The sequence below is a fragment of the Rousettus aegyptiacus genome, unplaced genomic scaffold (genome assembly GCF_014176215.1).
Source record: "Rousettus aegyptiacus isolate mRouAeg1 unplaced genomic scaffold, mRouAeg1.p scaffold_m13_p_13, whole genome shotgun sequence".
Classification (NCBI taxonomy): Eukaryota; Metazoa; Chordata; class Mammalia; order Chiroptera; family Pteropodidae; genus Rousettus; species Rousettus aegyptiacus.
In genome coordinates this window covers 46,078,534-46,099,542 of record NW_023416288.1, presented here as the reverse complement: position 1 = coordinate 46,099,542, position 21,009 = coordinate 46,078,534, and the positions used below count along the sequence as shown (strand labels likewise).

Genomic DNA, 21,009 nt, shown 5'->3' with positions numbered 1-21,009 from the left:
GGTTCGCTACGAACGTGCAGTAATCATAACGCACAGATCTACCGCGTGGAGGGAGTCAACAGAGGAACAGAGAAACGCGACAGCCCGGGGGGCCCAGAAGTAGACGCCCGTGGGTAGTGCTGACTGATCTTGGACAAGGGGGTAAAGGTATTGCGACGTAGTGAGACGGTCTCTTCAGCAAGCGTTGCTGGAAGGACCGGGGACGCACAAAAGCAAAACAAAGGGACGAAACCAGAAAGGAACCTGGGCTCAGCCCTCCCAGTCCTCACACGAGTGAACTCAACATGGGTCACGCACCTGCAGGGAAAATGCGAACCTCGAAATTCTTAGCAGCCGACCTGGAGGAAACCAAGATGGCCTTCGGTATCACAATGACTCGATAGCTACGACAGCGAGCCCATGAACCACGAAAACTTAAATTTATAAGCTGGACTTCAAAAAAATGAAACACTTCTGATCTGTGGAAGAAAACGTAAAGGGAATGAGAAGAAAAGCCGCAGCCTGGGAGAAAACGTTTGCAAAAGGCACGTCTGATACAGAACTGTCACCTAGAATGTTACAAGAACTCTTAAAACTCAAAAACAAGAAAACCGCCAGATTAATAAAAGGTGAAAGGCCTCAACAGACAGCCAGCCGCAAAAGCCACGCACGGATGCGAATAGGCACTTGGAAAACCGCTCCGGGCCTGGCGGGCGCGGGCGGGAGACCCCGGCCCCTGCGTCCGCGTCCCGGGGGCGCGCCAGGGGTTCCGTGTTTGGAGGGGCTGCCGGGCCGTAGGCACAGCGAGGGGCCGGGCTGTGCCCACGTCGCGAGGTGGGGGGGCGGGCGCGCCCCCGGCGGGCCGGCCTCGGACAGGCTGCTGCTCCGCGGCTGGCGGGAGCCCAGCCCGGCGTGTTTTTGTTTTTTTCCCCAGGTTGAAAACAATCCCCTCGGAGGGCCCCCCGGGGCCGGCGTTCTCTCCCTTTGAAGCTCGGCTTTGCCCTTGACCCCGGCATTGTTTGTCCGGGTGCCGATTGCCCAATTTTCCGGCACGCAGGCAGGGCAGGCAGCGCTGGGTGACGGAAGAGCCGGGCCGGTTTCATCACCCGCCGAGCCCACCCGCCGCGCCAAGGCCCCTGCGGAGCACGGCGGGGGCCGGCGCGGGCGGCCGTGCGGGGGCGACACGGAGCCGCCACCGCCGAGGTGGCCCGGCTCGGGGGACCCGCCCCTCACGGCCAGCGCGCTCAGGTCCTCGACGACGCAGCCGGCAACACCTGCGCCCGCAGCCCCGCCGCCCAGGGCGCACGCGTCGTGAACTGGAGAGACGCGGTTGGCGAAGACGCTGCGTGTGGCCCCAGCCGTCCTGCGCCCCGGGGTGGACGCGGCGGCCGCCTGGGTGACGTGCTTGCTCGGCCTCTCTGAGACGGGCGCAGTGGCTTCCCTTCTCTGCCGGGATGCTTCACATTCTGCGTCCCCTGAACCTCCCCAAGTCTAATGCTCCTTCCTGCCCAGGCGACATAATAGAGTCCACGTGCAGCACTGAAAATGTCCCACGTGGACCCCCTCCCCCACCTCTCAGCCCAGCCTGCAGGCCCACCAACTGCCCTGAAGTCACAGAAGTGGTGCCCCGTCCCCCTCCGCCTCAGATGCTGGATTTGGGCAGAGCAGCTGTGGGTAGCCCCCCCGGGTGTCCCCGCAGCTCTGGCCACAGGGCCTGGTGCCTGCCACCCCTGCTCTCCGGGCCTGTGACCCGGTGTCTGGCTCCTGGACCCTCACCCTGCTTCCCAAGGAGCCCCGAGGTCCTGGCTGTGCGGGCGCCCCCGCCCCCAGACCTCAGCCTCTGGGCGGCCCCCTCCGGCTGTGCTGGCGCTGGCCGCAGCTGGGGCTGATCCATCACTGCGCACCTGGCCGTCTTTCCACACTGCTCCCCAGCCTCTGCTGCTGGGGGCATGGGGCGCTTCTCTGAAACACCATGGTGGTGGCCTCTTCTCTGAGAAGCGCCCAACCTGCTGTCCCCAGCACATGCCGGGCTCTCACCAAAGCGCTTGTCACCAGGGCCAGCTTGTGACCAGCCCTGGACAGGGCGTGCGCACCACAGCGCCTGCCAGCACCAGTGTGGGCCTTGCAGCGGCCCCCGCGGACCTCCGTGCCTGCACCCCTCTGAGGGGACGGCTCCCTGGCTCCCCTGTGCCGCTCTGGGGAGGGGAGGCGAGCAAGGCCGAAGCTCCAGCAGGACTCCGCGCGGGGGCGGGTGGGGCGGAGGAAGGAACTGGATGAGCTGAGGAGATGGCCCAGGAGCCGCGGAGGCCACGGAGGCGGAGGCGGATGACAGACGCGGGCGGCGGGAGGGTGCGTGAGGCAGACAAGAGCTGGAGGCATGTGGCGCAGAGGGCGACGTGGATCGCAGGTGGTGGAAGTGCGCGAGCAGGTCGTGGAGGTGTGACCTTTCCTTTCTCTGGGGTGGGGGATGGGTGGCCCCGGGCACCACACCGGAGAGGGGCTCCCGCACCTCCGTGCCCACAGGAAGCACCCCTCCCCCTAGTCGGCTGCGGGGAGTCAGATCGGTGTGCTGGGCACGGAGCCAGGCTACGCAGTGGGCGCCCCGCCGCAGGCCGCAGGGGCTGGGTTCAGGATGCACCCAGAAAGGACCACGAGCAGAGCCACCTCACAGTGACTGGGCCTGCGGAGCGAGGGCGGCCCACCCCGCAGGGCAGTCAGGCAGCCCGCACAGCACCCGGGCAGGCCCCTCTCCGTCTGCGCCCTGTGTCACAGGACGGACACTCCCAGGGCTGGTGGCTGTTTGTTTTGCTCCTGCTTTGAGGTGAGTGATGGAAACACCGAGAATCGATCCGCTGGGACAGAACTTCCACTACGTGCGGAGAGGGCGGGGGGGGGGGCACAGCCGGGGGACACTCTGGGCAGACAAACAGCCGGGGCAGGCAGGTGGGCCCCCAGCGCCCCCCACGGCCCTCTCGTGTGTTGTTGAGGAAACGTGTCTGTGGGCACGGTGATTCCACGTTGCAGAGCTGGGGGAAAAGGCAGAGCTGAAACTCTTCTGGAAATTAAATCATTTAGGAGGATACGTGGAAAACAGTGCCAACCGAGGCGAGGGCACTGGTCCAGTCCGCTCCCCACGCAGACAGCGACCTTTGCTCTGGAAAAACAATGACAAACATGACCGTGAACTTCCGAGTGCAGTCATTTTTATGACCTTATTTTGATAATTGCTGGGGAGCTGGGGCAGCTGAGGCCTGCGGGCACCCGAGGCGGAGCAGAGGCCAGCCCGAGGCCCCAGGTGCAGCGGCCAGAGGGGGCCTTCGCCCCTGGGTTCAGCTCGGCCCCCGCGAGAGAGCGCCCACGTGCCTGCTCGCAGTAAACACAGCGCTTACGCGAGTGCGGGAGGATGAGAACGCACAGGGGAACCAGTCCCCCAGGCTCCCAGTTCCGCCCCCCGCGGACAGCGGCACCGTTTCTCATGTGTCCCTGAGAGTTTCACTACGACAGAATCCCGGTGACAGGTCTGAGCACATTTCCTGAGTGCAGAGAGCACACGTTCCGTCCCTCAGGGGCGAGTCCACTACATGGCGCGAGCAGTCGGGGGGCTTCGCCCACTGGTCAGCGTAGGGCTGCCTGGTCCGTCTGTCCAGGGACCGGGTGTCAGGGAGCACGCCTCCGGCTGCCGGGGACAGCAGGGCCACTTCTCACTGTCTTTGAAGGTACACTGGCATTTTCCTTGCAAAGGAAGAGACTATCCAAGGAATAGAAATTTTAACTAAAGAGGAAGCCCTGGTATTCTACCCCGACGAAAACGTGGCCCGAGCCAGGCAGGCAGAGGCAGCCTGGGGTCTGGGCGCAGCCGCGGCCTGGGCTCCTGCTGGGCCCAGGGGCCCCGCCCCTGCTCCCTGGGAGCACAGTGGACAGTCAGCCTCGGGGCTGCGCTGAGACTGCGAGGCATGTGGTGCTTGGGCTCTGCCCTGGGTGGACGTCTGTTCCCTCCCTCCCCGGGACAGGCTGTGGAGACTGAAGCTACACCCCGGCTGCTTCCTGCAGGAGAAGCTGGTCCCGGCTTCTGCTGAGCGCGGGCTCCTGCCCTCTCCCTGGGCCCAGGTTTCCCTGTGGAAATGAGGGGGGATGTGGGAGTGGGGGGGCGCTTCCCCTGGGTCAGGGTCAGCCCAGGACCACGGGTTGCTGGGCCGGCCGGGTCCCCCCTGAACAAAACAAGTCTGCGCCGGCCCCACCCGCCGCGCGCGCCGTGGGGTACATCACGACGGAACAAACAGTCCGGCCGCGTTGACCCTCCGGCCCACCCACGGTTTGCGCAGGGCCTTGAGCGCACGAGCAAAACAAACTTATTTTGGACACTGCCGGCGGCGCGCAGCTCTGCCAATCATTAACCAACGGGTTCAGCTGACCTGGCCCCGGCCCTTCATAAGGCGCGCGCAGCGCCCAGCGACCATCCACCGCTCGGGAGCACCGGCCGCCGCCACCGCCCAGCGAACACCGAACACCGAACACCGGCCGCCGCCGCCGCCGCCCAACGAGCCGCGAGCCCGTGCGCCACCCCGGCATGGCGATGCCTGCGATCCCCTCGGCCCGCGCCTGGCCGCTCCTGCTCCTGCTGGCCGTCCCGCTCGGCGCGGCCGCCAGCGCCCCGCAGCCGTGGCAGTGCGCGCCCTGCTCCGCCGAGAGGCTCGCGCTCTGCCCGCCGGTGCCCGCCTCGTGCCCGGAGATCACCCGGCCGGCCGGCTGCGGCTGCTGCCCCACGTGCGCCCTGCCGCTTGGCGCCGCCTGCGGCATGGCCACTGCGCGCTGCGGCCGCGGGCTCAGCTGCCGCCCGCTGCCCGGGGAGCCGCGGCCCCTGCACGCCCTCGCCCGCGGCCGGGGCGCCTGCATGGCCGCTCCCGACAGCCCCGCGCCCGGTGCCGAGGCCACAGGTATCGCCACCCCCAACCCGGGCCCCTCTGGGACAGGCAGGGGTAGGGGCGCCACGGAAGCCCGCAGCCGGTGGGGGCGAACCCGCCCGGGCCCAGAGGGCGGAGCCTGGAAGGGCGCCCCGCCCGCAGGATCCCGCAGCCGGCACCCGGGAAGGCGCGCGGCGGCTCGGTGGGGGAGGCGAGAGCCTAGCAGCCCGCAGACCCGACGCCCAGCCGGGGGGTGTGCGGGCAGGTGGCGGGGTCCGTGCTGGGGGAGCCACCTCCTCTTTGCGGGCTGGGCAGCCCCCGGGGGGAGCCTGGGGAAGGCCGCGGTGCGAACCCCTCCTGGCGCCCCTCCTGCCGTGCCCACCACACGCTCCAGTGTCCTTTGTAATATACGTCCTGTGGAGACAGTATGTGCTTCCCAAGTGTTTACAGAACATAATGTGAGAGTTTAGGCTGAAAACTGCACTGCATTCAAGCCACAGAAAACAGTGTTTGAAGTGCCTGTCGCCTGCCCAGAACGCGACAATCAGGCTCTTTCCTGGATTGAGTAGCGATTTGTTTGTAGTGGGAAGCACAGGAAACGCCTTCTCGGCCCCCTCCCCACCTCCCCACCTCCCGGCTCCCTAGCCCCGCTGCAGCCCTGGGCCTCCAAGGAGGGGACCCACCTTTCTGCTGCAGAGTCAAGGAAACGGGGCTGGCTTTTTGGTCCTCGGAGGACAGAGCTCCTCCCGGGCCCCCAGGAGGCCAGTTCTGGGTGACTCTGTCTGTACCCACCCAAACCCTGGGACGGTCTGTGAGAGATCTGCTGAGCCCTCTTCTGGGGTTTGCGAAGTCCCTCAGATGTGGGAGGCCGAGAGGACAGGGGGTAGCTGAAGTCTAGACTCTCTCCCAAGTGGCCCCAGCAGCGCGAGTCAGAGCTACTGAAATGCCTTGGTGGGTGGGAAGCTGGGGCAGGTTCAGGTGGGGACTGTGACGTGTGGCCCAGGGAGGGCAGAGGAGGGTGTGGTGCCCGCCCCGCTGCTGTGGGAGCAGAGACACAGGGCGCCCTCGCCAGACCCCAAGCTCAGTGTTTCCCCAGGACAATCTGGTGTCACTCTTCCCGGAATCATCAGACTCTTCCCAGCCTGGTATTTTGGAAAGGGGCGCGACTTTGGGGGGAAAGGTGCAGACACTTCGGGGGGGTTCACGGGTCTGTGTGTTCCATTTTCAGACGCAAAGGGCCTCGCAGCCCCCCAGAGCGTGTCCCCTGGGAGCACGGAGATCACTAAGGAGGAGCTGCCAGACAGCTTCCACCTGGCGGCCTCATCCAGTGAGGACCTGCCCACCCTCTGGAAAGCCGTCAGCAGCTCCCAGAGCATAAGGGCCCTCGGGGCCACCGACATCCAGAAGTGGAAGGTGAGGGCAGTGAGTCGCTGGAGTAAAGCATAACACAACACTTAGCATTCCACCACTTCAAAGCGTCGAGTGCTGTAGCACTGGGCGCACCCGCCACCTTCTGCAGCCGTCACCACCGTCCATCCCCAGACCTTTGTCTTCCCAAACCGGGACCGAGCCACGCAGGTGACTCCCTACAGCATCCTAATTGGCGTCGGTTTTAAATTCTACCACTCGAGGGCGACAAAGAACAGACGTTGGAGGAACTTGGGTTGAGTGGGAGGACCATCCCTTCCACAAAGCGGCTGAACCATTTTCTTGACACTGCGGTATTTCATCTGGAGACAGTGATGCAGGAAGAAAAGTTTGCCCTTGCGCGGGTTCCCCGGGGGGCGCCCCGTCCTCGCCGGTCAGGGTCCCGTGAACTGAGCCCGTTCACTGCAGAGATCAGGCGTTAACGCCTGGAAATCTCTGCGGCAAATTCGCCGTTGCAGAGCGTGCATCCTCCTGTGAGCCGGGCGCTGGGGCTGGAATGACGCCCGGGCCGGGGTGGCAGAGGAAGCCGTGGTGCTCGGGGCATTTGTGGAAGGACGCAGGGTCCCCTCCCTCCTGACAGCCCAGGGCAGAGGCTGAGCAGCCCCCAGCAGCAGGAGGCGCCTCCGGTCAGCTGTCACCAGGCCGCGCACTCGTCTTCCAGTCATTTACCACCACGTCCAATGTCTCTTCCAGGAGCCGTGCCGCCGGGAGCTGTATGAAGTGCTGGAAAGACTAGCCAAGCAGCAGCAGGGGGCCAGAGGGTCCCGACCACACAAGTTTTACCTGCCCAACTGCCACCGGAGCGGGTTCTACCACCCCAAACAGGTGCGCCCCCTTGCAAAGCCACGCCTTCTTGTCACAGGGCATCCAGACCCCCCACACCGTGGACAGTGCCCAGGCGGGTCCTACTGAGCAGGATCCAGCCACCCGCACCCAGTAGCCTGCTGGACAGCTCAGCGCTCAGCTGCGGAGGACACCGTGCTGGGGGCAGGGGCCCTGGGCGCTCCGTCGCTGGGCTGTCTGAGCAGGAGGGACTTTCTCAGGCCCCGCTCTTTGGGTCTGAGCCTCTCACCTACACCACGAGGGCGGACAGCTCTGCTTAGGGCGGGGAGCATCCGTTCGGACACCTCGTGCTTTTTTCCTCCCCACAAAGGGGAAGGGACTCTGTCATTACTGGGCAGATAATAAATGTGATCACACACGCCAAGACCCGGGGAGCGGAGGGCTCCGGGAAGTGCGGGCTCCGTGAACACCGCGGGGGTGCCGAGACGCGGCATCATCACAGCAGAGCAGGGCCTGGGGCGGGAGCGGAGGCCATGGGGCCGCGAGGCAGACAGCTGTGGGCGCAGCACGCGGCCCCCGCACGCGTGGGGGCCTCATCTCACTGGACACGTGACCTTGGTCTCCACTTTATGAGGAGAACCAGGAGGGTGTTGGGTGTGCCCTCGGTCACAGTCACGGCCAGCGAGGGATGCTCTCTGCGTAGCGCGGGGCGGCACAGGGCCCTGTCACGGGCTGCTCTTGACCTTGCATCTGTGCCCGCAGTGTGAGGCGTCTCTGGACGGAGAGGCGGGGCTCTGCTGGTGCGTGTACCCCTGGAGCGGGAAGAGGATCCCGGAGTCCGCGAAGGTCCGAGGAGACCCGAACTGCCCTCAGTATTTTCACTGAGAACGGAGGAGTGCGACCTAGTCCCTCGCAGGGGATATTTAAGTGCATAGCGTATTTATACTCTGGAGCACACACACGGTTACATAGATATGTATTTGTATATACTTTTTATGCTGCACATAGTACTTGATATATAAAGCTTCAATTTATTTATTCACTGTAAGTTTATTTTTCTACACAGTAACTTGTGTCGTATAATTTATATATCGTGAAACACTTCTTACCACCTGCCTGTAAATACTTGTATTTTAGCTCTTTAAATGTTCGAGCTTCTGTTTCTTAAAGAGCGTGAGAAAATACTTCCGAACAGAACCGGAGGCCGCGGATTTCGCCGCGCGCCGCAGCGGACTCAGCCGCGGGCTCGGCGGTCCGCGCTCGCTGTAAGCGCGGGAGGAGATGCATATTGATTAAGCTCAGCTCTTCGCGGCCATGTCGCTGCCTGTGAACACGTTGTCAAACGCACTCGGACAATGTAACATATTTGGAATAAAAGTTCTACTCGCAACATCGTTACTGCTGTGGATGTTCTGGAAGCTCCCTGCGGTCACGCGGGTCTGCGGGTCCTGCCTCACTCCTGCAGGGCCGCTGGGGCACCCCCGGGCTGGGTACCCTGGGCTGGGCACCCCTGGCTGGCTCCGCCACCATTCGCCCCTTCCTTCCCACTTGTAAACAGGCCAGGGGTGGTCCCCTCTGCGGGGCAGAGAGAAGCACCCTCCCTTGGCCTCCCCGCCCCATGCCCCCCCCCCCCCGCCCCGCACCCTCCGCTCCACCTCCCCTCAGCCTCGGCCCTCTGCAGGGCCTGAGTGGCGCCTCCAGGGGGCGCCCTGCCTGCCCCTCCTGTTCGCGGGGCTCAGCCTTGAGAGCTCGCCGGTCCTCTCTGCTCCTTGGGCCCCTTCTTAGCGCTCGCTTTTCCTGACTCTGCCTCCCCCCCCCCCCCCGCCCCCGACAAGGTCTCCTGCCACTTCGCTCCCTGGGTGGTCTCCCTGAGGGTCCCACCAGGGCCTCCCTGCTGCATCCAGCCCCGCCTCCTGGATGCCCTCACCTCAGGTGGCCATTCCCCTGACTCCAGCCCCCATCTCGAGTCTCCCCCTTCACCCTCTGACCCCACCGCCAAGCCCCAGAAACCATCTGTGAACCCAGAATTCCATATCATAATATCTGAACAACATGGACACAAAATCCACAACAAAATACTAGCAAACTGACTCAAGCAACATATGAAAAGAATCATTCACCGTGAGCAAGTGGCATTTATCTCAGGCGTGCAGGGTTGTTTTAACGTTCCCAAATCAATTCGTGTGATAAATTGTATCGATAGAATAAAAAAGTTCCCCACATCACATGATCACCCTGACAGACTCAGAAAAAGCAGTTGATAATATCCCACACCCTTGCGTGGTCATGACAGTGTCACTGGAGAAGGGGACGTGCAGATCAACGGAGAGACGGAACCGAGAGACCTTTAATAAGCCCACACGGCGATGGCGGAGGGAAGACCCTTTAATGGGGATACAATTGTGTTTTCAATAAATGGGGCTGGGGCAGTCACATGTAACTGGATGGTCACAGGCAAGAGAAAGAAGCGGAAGCCTAGCTCACACTACGTGAAAGTTAATTCAAAATCAAAGACCCAGATGTGAGAGCTAAAAACGTGAAACGTTAAGAAGAAAACATAGGGACAAATCTTTATGATCTTGGATTTGGCATCAAAAAGTCAGGCAATAAACTTAGAAAAAGGTAAATCAGACTTTATCAAAATTAAAAACTTTTGTGCTTTGAAGGCCACCATCGGCCAGTGAAAAGACTCCTCCCAAGAGAGAAACTATGTTCAAGCTGCGTGCCTGATAAGGGACTGGAGTCTGTAGCTCACAGCAGCATGAGGAAACCTTACGACTCAGTGATATAAAGACAAACGACCCAGTTAAGGGTGGGCACAGCGTCTGAGAAGACATTCTCCACAGGAGGCCTGCACACGGCGGCTAAGCAGGTGAAGGTGCTCGGCACTGGTCACCAGGGAAATGCAGTGAGACCCACTGCGGTGCCATCAGGGCGCTGGCTCAAACATCAGGTGACCCGGGCGTGAGCAGGTGGGGAGGCTCGCATGGCTGCTGGGGAGACCGTCTGGCAGTTCCGAGGCAGTCAGGTCGGTTTGCACGTCCCCGCTGGGCCGCAGTGAAGTCGTCCTCCAGGGCTGCCCGGCAGCCCAGCTGAGAGTCCCTGGGGCGCCTCCCTGCGGCGGTGGGGGGGGCCTCACCGTTAGCTCCTCCCGCGAGCCACGCCCACGGCGCACACCTGGGAGCCGCCTCCTGCCGTTGGCTCTTCCGTGGAAACCGCCTTAGGTGGCTCAGACGCGCCGCCATTCCTGGGAGTCCGCGGACCTCCATCCGGGCCACAGGTACCGGGGCCCAAGGCTGCTCTCCAGGCGTCCCGCGCAGCCCGGCTTCTGTGGCCCCTGCAGGTGTCACGCCCCTCTCCCTCCACTCCTGTCCCTGGGCCGGCCCCTCCCTGGTCTCAGCGCCTGTCCCCCCACCGGCTGGGCACACGCCCTGCTGTCCCGGGTTCCTCCCCAGGATCCGTGCTCGCTTCTGGCTAGAGAGGGCCCCTCGGCGTCCCACGGCCTGCGACCTCGCTGCCTTCAGTCGCCACTTGAAAGTCACCGTATCGGAGCCCTTCCTGGAGCAGCTTTTCAAAATTAAAAAAACAATAGTAATAAGAGAGAAGAGGAAAGGCACACAGGAGGACTGCACCGGGCCACAGCGCTCACCCCTCCCGCGTGGGGTCCCCCCTCGGTCAGAGTCCGGGGGCGCTTTCTGGGGACCGGACAGGGTCTGGGCCACGTCTGAGGTGAAGGAAGGGGCTGGACAGAGGCGGGTGGGGACCCGAGATGCTGACCTAGGGAAGACGCCAGTGGCCGGTGGCCACGCAGCTGCCGGCTTCTGCTCGGCCACTGGAGCGGGGCGCGCACCAGGCGGGTGGGCGCTGGGCCTCCAGACGCGGGGCACGGGGTCTGCGCCCGCCTCCTGCAGGGGCCGCCCGAGCTGCGGTGAGGCAGAGCCGGTGGGCATGCACCCCACACGCGCGCGGGGCGCTTGGCATCCCCGAGCTCCTCCCTCCAGCGTGTGAGCCCGGGGTCCTCGCCACCGAGTGGTGACAAGGCAGCCCCCCCCCGACTGAACCTCGCTGGCCGTCCTGAGGTCCCGCAGCGTTGGGCACACGGGGCCGACCGCAGGAGCAGACGTCTCTCCTGACGGGCTGCTGCCGGGGATCCCTGCTCAGGACGCCTGTCGCTGCGGGTGCTGGCGGCGCCTCCCCCACACCCATGTGCTCCTCGGACCCTGGAAGGCCGTGCGGTGAGGTGCGCGGCTGACGCCATGGAGTGGCCACCGCGTGTGTGTCTGGGGGACGGTGGCTGGGCACCCGTGGTGCTGGCTGGGTGGGTGCTGAACCCTGGGCGGGTGAGGCAGCCGGGGGTCCAGCTGGGCCCGAGGGAGGGGAGATGGGAGGGGCCAGTGCAGCTTTCCCCAGTTCACCAAGCACGACAGAAGGGCACTCGGAAGGAAGGGTGACAGGAGGCCGGGTGGGGGTGGCGCTTCCAGGGAGGGGAGCCGGGTGCACGGGCCAGGCGTCCAGCACGGCTCGCTGCGCCCAGCGCCCGCCCTGCATCCATGCTGGGGCCCACCGTGCCTGCTCCCCACAGCTGGCCCTGCTGGCCGCTACCTCGCTCCTTCCCTGGGGCATCACGACCTGGGGGGAACCCTGCCCCCGGGACCTGTGCTCTGCTCCCTGGCTCCCGTGTCATCTCCAAGGACCACCCCCACCCTCGGTGTCTGGACACTCAGCACTCACTGCTGGGCACACTGCTGCCACCATGCTGAAGACCCACCCCAGGGGCTTTGCGAATGGCCCAGATGCTCTGATCACATGACTCCCTGACACTCAACACATCCTTCGATGCTCTAAAGTCTTAAGGCCAGAACTTTGCTCGAAGTGGCTCTGTGACAAGGGGCACTCGTCCCCAGGCTGCGGAGGGGTGCCGAGACCCCAGAACCGACCTTGCCACCTCGCAGCGTCTCCTTGGGTCCTTGCCCACTCCTTTCTCCAGGGACCGAGAGGAAAGGACATCGGGCTGAATCATCCAGTTTGTTTCCCGTGCCTGCCTGAGTGGTGACAGAGAGGACACTGGGAGCCAAACTCAAGTACAGTGAGGGCCGCGGAGATGCACATCTGGCCCGTCCCCGCCCCCTTTCCCGGGAGGATCCGTGCCCGGGGACCGGCCTCTGCCCATCATCCTGCGTGCTGCTCCCGAGGCAGAGGCACTGGCTGTGACAGCTCGGACTCTCGGAGTGCCCGGCCCTCTCTGGACTGTCGCGTTAGTGACGCCAAACCCGGAGCCAGCCACTGACACAGGGAGAGGATTTCTTCACTGTGAAACTTTATTTACCAATTATAAATACATTGCAAGACGAACTTTTCAAAAATAATTTTTTTTCCCAAAAATGTAATTAAAAAAATTAAGGAAAGCTCATAGGTGGCAGGACGTCTGCGGAGCCCTCTGTGTCACCAGCGGCGGGGCCTCCTCCGGTGCGACGAGCCCCCCGCCCGCGCGGCTGGCCTCGCGGCTGGACTACAGCGAGCGGGTCCTGCCATGTCTGGACTGCGGCGCGTACATGCGAACAGCTCATGGGGGAGTTTTCTCTGCGTACATGTGTGACTGGAAAGAAAAGCGCGGGGGGCAGTGTGCGCGCCCCACGCCCCCGTCAGTCTTTGTGGTTACATGCGATCAGCACTGTTTACGCTGTGCCAAGGAGGACAGGGGGCGACGGATGAACATGAGCCGCCGTGGCCTTTGAGGAGTTTATTCTCACAAGTAACACTGGCCTTGAATTTTTTGAGTGGGAAAACATTATTTTCTGACAAAGGACGGTCAGAAATAGCCACCTCCATCGGTTGCCAGACCTCCCAGGCCCTGCTCGTTCATTTCTTTTTTTGATAAGCCAGACCCTGGCACGTTCTCACCACCGGGTACCGAGCAGGGCGGGGCCCCAGAGGACAGGAGACGCCTCTGGGTCGGGCGTCGCAGGCCTTTGCTCCTGCCCGCCGTGCCCAGAGGCGTGGACACCAGAGCTAGGGCCCTGTCCTCGGGAGGCCCGTGCCCATGTCACAGAGGGACGAAGCGTGCGCCTGCGTGAGCGACACGGCTGCGAAGGTGTGAGCGGAGGGCAGGCCGGGCCGCGGCGGCTACGTCTGCGCTTACAGGCGGCTTTAAAGGAAGCAACGAGAAAAATGACGCTGTGTCAGCGACTACTGGAAAGGGACAAGACGCTTGAGTTTACCGCTTAAAAGAATCCCGGGCATTCGCACATCTCTTTCCAAACTTTGGTTTTTAAAAAAATCAGTTCACCACAAAAAGAAATATTAATCGAGGCTGTAGCCAGCTGCTGATCATGTCCTTGGCAGTCTTTTGTGCAAAATAGGTGTATTGGAGCTCCACACTAACTGAAAGAAACAGAAAAAGAAATACACTGAAATAACTCGCCCCGGCGGGGGTCCAGTCTTGCCCAGAACTGCCGGACACACACACTTCTCCTGACGCAGAGACACGAGGCTCGCAGCATTCGCCCCAAAATCACAATGATCTTTTCCAACATACGAGGAAGCAAACGCCACAAAAATGAAATTTTCTTCTGTTTACTTAAATTCGCCTTGAGGAGATGAAAGGAAATATATTTATTCTTTTTCCCCCTAATAGCGTTCTAATTTGTTAAAAAAAAAAATTGAACATGCTAACATTCTTCAAAATGGTGGCTTAAAAGTTTATTTTCATATTAGATTTAAATAAACGTCATTAAAATTCCGTTCACCACAGACTATCAGAAGATCCATAGTTTTGAACTGAGCCACAGTTTTGAACTTAGAACCACGCCCAGCAGGTGAGCGGCGGGCGGGGCGGGGAGCCGCATCCGCCTTTGCCCGGCGCCTGCGTCATCGCCTCAGCTCCGCCTCCGACCAGCAGGTGCGAGATGCTCATAGGAGCCCCGGACCCTGGTGCCACGGAGGTTGGGGACGGCTGCTTTGATGGGCTCTTGTGGATGAAAAGAGTTCACCTGTGAAGGCCAAGGAACTGCGGACTTCACGTGTTTTTGGTTCTTTAAACGAAAGTGAAGCGTCTGCGAGAACCGAGCCCTGGGCTGGGGGCCCCTGCGCCCGTCCTCCGGGCCGCGGCCCGAGTCCCCGCTGGCGTCCAGGCCCCGCCCGCAGGGCCCCGGCTTACGCGGCGGCTGGTCGGCGGCGGCTAGTTGCCCTCGGCGCCGTAGCACTGCACGTCGCCCTCGCCCCTGGCGTCGTAGCCCGGGAGCGGCTGCCCGTACTTGTCCACGCACCAGCAGAAGCCCCGCTTCCTGCCTTTGGAAGGGCGGCACTGTGGACGGAGCACAGAAGACCCAGCGTGACCCCCGGGGGCCCCGCGGGGTCCCGAGGACAGGGGCAGGGGCAGGGGCCAGGGCCCGGGTATGCGGCCGCGTGTGCAGGGCGAGTGCCTGCCGGTTGTGCAGGTGTGAGTTCTCCGGGAAGGCGGGGCAGGCGGATTCGTTTCCCTTAGGGTTGGGGAGACCCCGGACCCATCCCCTCCATGGGCAGAACAAAGGCAGAGAATGGCCCACTGTGCCCCCCCCCCCCAGCCTGCCCCGACCCTGCAGGGCCCACGTGGGGTGTGATGGGGAGTGACCGCGGGAAGGAGGCCCGACGTGGCCCCGTGGAGGAATCATCCGGTTCCAGTGGTCACGTGGCCATGACGTCATCGTCATCCTCAGAGGCTACGTCTCCGGCGTGTCCGACCTTTATGGTGCGTCCCCCTCGGGAGGCAGTGTACGGGCCGGGGCCGCGGGACACGCACCTGCTTCCTCTTGTAGAAGCCCCTCTTGTCGCAGTTGGGGATGTGGACGCCGCGGGGGCTCAGCATGTCCAGGAACTTCAGGTGGTTCAGCGCGTCCTCCATCTCGCGGCGACAGGGCCCCTGGCACGGGGGACAGTGGGGACAGCGGTGACGCGAGCCCCGCAGCCTGAGCCGGGCGGAGCCGCGGTGCCCCTGGCCCAGCTTCAGACCGAGTGGTCACCACTCCCACGAGGACGCCCGCCATCGTCCCCCCTCTGCCGCTGCCCCACCTGTTTTCCCCCGAGACAGGTCAGAGCCATGAAGCGTGGGTGGGGCTCCCCCTCCCTCAGGGCCTCGGAGCGCCGCTGGACCAGCGTTTCACCCGGGACGCCCCCGCCGCCCGTCACAGGGACAAGGGACCGGCCCTCACGTATTCTGTCTCCCGCTTGGACTCGGAGGAGAAGTTCTGGGCGTCCGTGCTCTGAGCCTCGTAGTCGGCCTTGTAGCGCTGGCTGTCCTTGGCGTGGCCTTTCTTGATGGCGTCCATCTTGGCGTGACCCGCGTGGAACTTGGAGTCTGGCGCCCGGTGGGTACCAGGCAGCACCGGGCGCCCCGCGGCCCCCACGCTGGGGACTTCCTCTGACTCACTGCTGTTTCCTGGAGAGACACAGGGGACCAGCCATCCTTCCACGATGTCACCAATACACCGCGTCACGCCTCGGTGGACCACCATCCCGCCTCCGGAAGGGTTACTAGCAGGGGCTACTCAGCTCGGGGCGTCCCCTCCTCCAGGAGGAGGGGCAGAGTGAGCGCCACGCCCCGGGGGCGGGAGCAGATCCAGAAGCTCCCCAGGCAGCGCAGCCCCAGGTCCCCCACCCTGCTGAGTCAGCAGTGGCAGGTGCGGCAGCCCTGACCAGGGCCGCCCGCGCTGACTCGGGCTGCTCTGGCCAGCACGGAGGCTCCCGCTTGGCACCGCTGACTGTGCACACAGAAGCCAGCTCCGACCCTGCATCCTGGGGCACGTTCCTGGGGGAGACCAGGAGTGACAGGACACGGCTGCCCTGAGTGCCACAGAGCTCATGCTCCTGAGGGGAGGCCGCGTCCCTCACGGCAATCACCGAGGCCACACCCTGCCTGAGGCCCGGCCGGTACTGGATGGCGCCCGAACGCCTGGCTCCTGGAAGGACCTGGGACGGCTGCCGGGTGGGGGGCGGTGGGGGGGCACCCTCCTCTCCCAGCTGCTGCAGCCAGGGGGGCTGTCATTCAGTCACTTCACTCCATCTGAGCACCCCAATGCCTCCCTCGCCATCTGGTCCTGAGTCTGCTCTGCGGGGGTGCCCAGCACCCTGCTGCAGCTGACCTGTCCTCTGGCCTCTAGCGGATGCGTCCTCACGGTGGCAGCCAGCCGCCACCAGGAAGCCCGCCAAGGCTGCTGGCACTAGCTCCGAGGAGCTCGAGTGCGGGACGCTCCGAGGGCTGAGGGGCTGAGGCGCCGGAGGTCAAGTGTTCCAGCTGCAGGGTGACTCGCGGGGTGCCGGGGCTGGGGGAGGCTCGCCCCACGCTGTCGCCATGTCCCCGCTGGCAGTGGTCCCAGGAGACGAGGAGGCGCTGGGCTCCCGGGGGCCTGGGGCAGGGAGGCACACCCGTCTGGACTTGCGCCCACAGAACAGCAACTTAACTGGGGTTTGGTTTCGATTTCCTTTAATCTTCATTTTCCCCCTTTTAATTTTTCAGGGAGGTACTAGGGCAAGGAGATGCTAAGATATGTAAATAAACATATTTGCATTTCTTCTCCAAGAACTCTGAGTAATGTCTTAAACATCCTTGGCTTCTTTCTAATGCCTGATGACTTATTCATGGAAAGAAAACTTTTCTTTTTAAGCAACAGATAATTTTAACTTTAGGCTCTCCTTTAAATGTATGCCTCCCCTCACACGTGGATTTTGAAAGTCACTTATATCGCCATGATTTTGTGATAAACCACACCAGTCCAAGCTGCGGTAGTAATTAATATGCCCAAAAAGGACGGCGAGTAGAACAACCTCTCAGTCACGTTTCTAATGTCCCAAACATGCTGGAACGAAGAGATGCACACTGAGCAAAAGGCATCGCTTTGCCAGAGACGAATGTTTCGAGGGACTTGAACAGTGATGTCTCAGGCCATTGGAATTTTGTCTTTCTACCAGTCCTGGGCGAAATGGGGCCAGCGCTGACAGCGAGGACACAGCCTCACCGAGGCGGGGGGATCTGCAGCCCACACCTTCCCACCAGCTGTGGCTGGCCCTCTGGCTCTGCCCAGCGGTGGGACAGGTGGGGCAGAGTTTCCCCAGCTTTCAGCTCTGTGGGACTCCACTCACGTCAGGAAGCAAGGCTGGCCAAGGCTGCTTGAAATTTGGAGGGGCACAACACACGCCCTGCACCCAGCCCCGGCCTGATTCCTCCTGGGAGGGGGGGATCAACTGGTACAGCCCTTCCACTTCAGATCAAGACGGAAACAGCCCTGGGGCTTCGTCCCTGGCGCTTCCTGTAACCGAAGCCTGCGGGTCCACGCTGCCTGCTGCCCCAGCTCCTGACTTTGACTGAGGGCCATGAAGGCAGGGCGGGACGGGGAGTACCAGGGAAACAACGCGGAAGGTGACACGCAGAGTTCAGGCCACTCTCCTCCCTGCCTCTGGGGGCCCTTGGAGAGTCACTTCTTTCTTGAGGTCAGGTTGTCAGTCGCCGGATCCCCACCTAGCTCGTTCAGGGACAGCCCAGGACGTGACACTGCTTGGCAAACAGTAAGTCTGTGCCAACGTTACTATTTTTAAAGATAGGTACCACTTCCTATAATGTGCGTGCCCACCTTGCGCGGTCCAGACCCGCCCGCCGGCGCCCCGGCTCCAGCATCGTCGGCGTGGACGTGCTCGCTCCTAGTTCGTGGGAACCCAAGCCGCGTTCCAGGGCCCGCAGCGCGGTCCCCGCCCACGTCCGCGCGCTGCGCGGGCCCCTCGGCCTAGGGTCTTCCCGTTGACTCCCATCCTCGGTATCTGCTCCCTCCCTTCCGCCCCACGACATCTTTGACTCGTTTTCGCCTAAAGCGCTTTGCAATTTACAAGCCCTCTGCACTTAACAGAAGAGAGAGGCTGCGGAGGGACCGTTGGGCGAGCGCCCTCGCCTCGCAGCGCCTTAGTTTCCCCACGAACAAACTCTGGGGCGCGGAGAGCAGCGGCGTCCCCACAGCGGCGCCGCCCATCCCCAGCCCTGGCCACTGCGGAGGTTCGCCGTGTGCGGGCGGCTCACCTGGCGCGGTCGGGTCACCTGGCGCGGGCAGAGGATAGGCGCGCAGGTGGCCGGCGGCGCTGGCGTTGGCGCAGACCCCGCGGCCGTCCAGCAGCGCCTGCAGCGGGCGCTGCTCGCCGGGCTTGGGATGGCAGCGGAGGCCGGCGCCGCAGCGCTCGGTGTAGACGCCGCACAGCTGGCCCGCGCGCAGCGCGCACGTCAGGCAGCAGCCGCAGCCCGGCTCGCGCACCAGCTCGGCGCACGCGGGCGCGGCGGGCGGGGGCGCGCACTGGGCCAGAGCGCGCGCGTCGCAAGGCTCGCAGCGAACCACCGGGCCGGTGCCCGCGGCGCCCGTCCCGGCGCGCGCTCCCGGTGGCCCTCGGAGCAGCGCCAGCGCAGTCAGCGTCGCAGCCCAGAGTGCGGGGCGCGTCCGCTGCATGACGCTCGCCATGGGGGCCCGCTGCTCGGCCGGCTGGGGCGTGCGGGGACGGGGTGACAGCGCGAGGCGGGAGGCTGCGAGAGCAGGACAGGTGGCGGGCACTCCTCAGTGCCGCTCCGCCGCGCTCGCATCTGGACGGCCAGGCCACGCGGGCCGCTATATAGAAGCCGAGGAGGCGGAGGACACGCCCCGGAACGGCGCGCCGGGGGCGGGGGGAGACGAGGGGCGGGCACGCGCAGACGAGGCTCTGGGGTCGCGTATCTCGTTCTGGGCGGGCGGGCCCAGCGCGGGGCTGCGCCGCGCGCATCCTGATTCCCGCGCGTACGCCTGGCGCCCCGCCACCCCTCGGTGCTCCGGAACCCACGCTCCCAGCACTAAACCGCCCTGGTGCCTCCGGCCACCTTGGCGTTGCTGGTGACCTCGGCCGCCCCAGCCACTGCAGTGCCCCCGCCCGCCTTGGGCTGAACGCGAGTCTCTGCCGCCCTTGTCCGCCGGCGCCCCTGGGTGAGGTCGCCGCGGCGAGCCTGTCGGGGCAGCTGGCATTCGCCGTTCCGCACCCGTGTGTGCTTTCCAAAATTCAGGTCCTCCGGTCTAGCAATTCGTGGCACGTTTCTGAGTGGGACTTGGTTCGCGTGGGGTCTCGGGGAGCCGAGGACCCGGGGTGTTATGTGCACCTGGTGGGCCGTTCGCACCCCCTACGCCACAAGCGCGCAGCTGCGGGTGCGCACGTGACCTTTGCCCTTTCCAGGGTCACGTCTCAGAGCCGGGAAGGCTCACACTTGCCGTCCCCCCGCAGGTCCCCGTGGGAAACGGGTCCTGAGCAGGTCTTCTCAAAGGTTAGACCTGTTTCGGGTATTCTGCTGATGACGCTCTCAATAGTTCCCACCCACAACAAAAGAATGAAGCGTGCACCGCGGAAGTGTAATTAATAATCAAATAGTCCTTAAAATGGGTGGTTTTCGCTATCGTTTTCCCGACCACTTAGGATCCCTGCACTAAGTTCCCTCCGGGGCGTTGGTGGGAGACTTTGGGCTTCCCGCGTCCTGCGAAGTTTAAACCCTTTGCGCCCCGGGACGAGTCGCCGTCGCCTGCGCCGGGCGGGTCTTTTCAGTGTCGCCTGCTTGTCCCTTCTCCAGACGACCGACAGAGGACGCCCGTGGTCCAGGATCGAATTGGGAATCGCGCCCCCCTGGCTCTTAGGAAGAGCTCAGGGGTCAGCCCTGGGAACCCGGAGACCGCGGTGGAGCGGAGTCCCTGGACTCGGCGAGCGAGGTCGCGCACCCGCCCCTGGAGGTGGGCGGGCGTCTTGGAGAGGCCTCCTGCAGTTTACTGCGGAAACGGAATCGGGCGCCCTGCGCTCCCCCGCCGCCCCGCAAGCCCACCTCCAGCGGCGAGTGAGGTTGACATCCAGCCAGTGTGTGTGCGTGTGTGTGTGTGTGTAAATCTATACCCCCTTTAGAGTGGAAAAACCAATGTTCCCATAGCAAATGAATAAACATAAAACAGTTGTGATAATTGAGGCTCCACCGGGAACCGGACGAAGACAAGAGGAGCCTGCACCCCGTCCCGCAGAGCGCAGCCCCTCGCTCCCCAAGGGCCTCAGCACCGGGGCCAGTGGCACCCTGAACCCGACCGGCCCATAGCCTCCCCGTGCCCGCCCGGCAGCTTCGTGTTATCTGCTTTGACAGCCTAGAACACGGACTCCGATTTCACTGGAAAATTAAAGGAAACGAAATGAAGCTCCCAGGGTCTCATTTATTCCTGAGATAACCACGAAAACTTGACCCTGAAATCAGAGCCGGGATCTGTCTGGAGAGATTCTTGAAGTCGCAGGTCCGCTTCTGTCTAGTCCAGGGTCATACAGGGCCTGGCCGGTCCTGCGCTCGCTCCCGCTCCGCCCCGCTTCTCCGACCCCAGCCTGGCCTCGCGGAGGAAGAAAAGGCGCTTCGCGCGCGAGTCCCTAGGGGGCGCAACGGGCCAGACGCCCCGCAGGAAAACGGGTGGTTACCTTGTAACTAATGCTCAAGAATATCCCACAGCGGCGTTATGCAGACTGTCACCCCCTTTCCCTGAAACCCCACAACAGCGAAGTCTGCTGCAGTGGTGTGGGGAGAATTGTCTTTGAATATTTAGTCATTTTTAGGACAAACCCGCTGGGGAAAACCCCCAGAATGTAATTACTGTAGGGAATACTGGGTGGGATAACACTAAATTTTGTGACATGCGCGTTCATTTTGTCAGACTTTCGATTAATACATCATTCATGGTTATTAACACAACCAGAGGGGACCTGGACGCCTTGAGTAAGGGGCGCAAACCTTCACCGGCCAGCCTGGCGTGGCCCCCGGCTCCTGGGCAGCGAGGCCTGTCCCTTTCGCCACCTGACTGTTGTTTCAAACTATGTAGGTTTTCCTGGAGATATTATTTCAAGACAGTGTTACTTCTGTCTTAAGGTCACAATG

At 63.2% G+C, this 21,009-nt stretch overlaps 2 protein-coding genes across 3 annotated transcripts; one reads left to right on the top strand and one right to left on the bottom strand.

Annotated features, from left to right (window-relative positions):
• The first annotated feature begins 4,430 nt into the window (after window positions 1–4,430).
• IGFBP1 (insulin like growth factor binding protein 1) lies at window positions 4,431–8,485 on the top strand. Its single transcript, XM_016147897.2, has 4 exons — window positions 4,431–4,913; window positions 6,109–6,293; window positions 7,002–7,133; window positions 7,854–8,485. Exons 1-4 carry the CDS (start codon window positions 4,547–4,549, stop codon window positions 7,974–7,976), a joined length of 807 nt encoding a protein of 268 aa, XP_016003383.2. The 5' UTR covers window positions 4,431–4,546; the 3' UTR covers window positions 7,977–8,485.
• A 3,901-nt stretch (window positions 8,486–12,386) lies between these two features.
• On the bottom strand, window positions 12,387–18,660 carry IGFBP3 (insulin like growth factor binding protein 3). 2 transcript variants are annotated; one of them, XM_036230545.1, is made up of 5 exons: window positions 18,130–18,660; window positions 15,278–15,504; window positions 14,869–14,988; window positions 14,248–14,394; window positions 12,387–13,468 (listed from the first exon to the last, which is right to left on the bottom strand). In XM_036230545.1, the coding sequence occupies exons 1-4, from the start codon at window positions 18,557–18,559 to the stop codon at window positions 14,269–14,271; spliced, it is 903 nt and encodes a 300-aa protein (XP_036086438.1). In that variant the 5' UTR covers window positions 18,560–18,660; the 3' UTR covers window positions 12,387–13,468; window positions 14,248–14,268. The 2 variants fall into 2 exon arrangements, with proteins under 2 accessions (XP_036086438.1, XP_016003384.2); XM_016147898.2 differs by having other exon boundaries at window positions 12,387–13,472; window positions 18,130–18,659.
• Window positions 18,661–21,009: the final 2,349 nt, after the last annotated feature.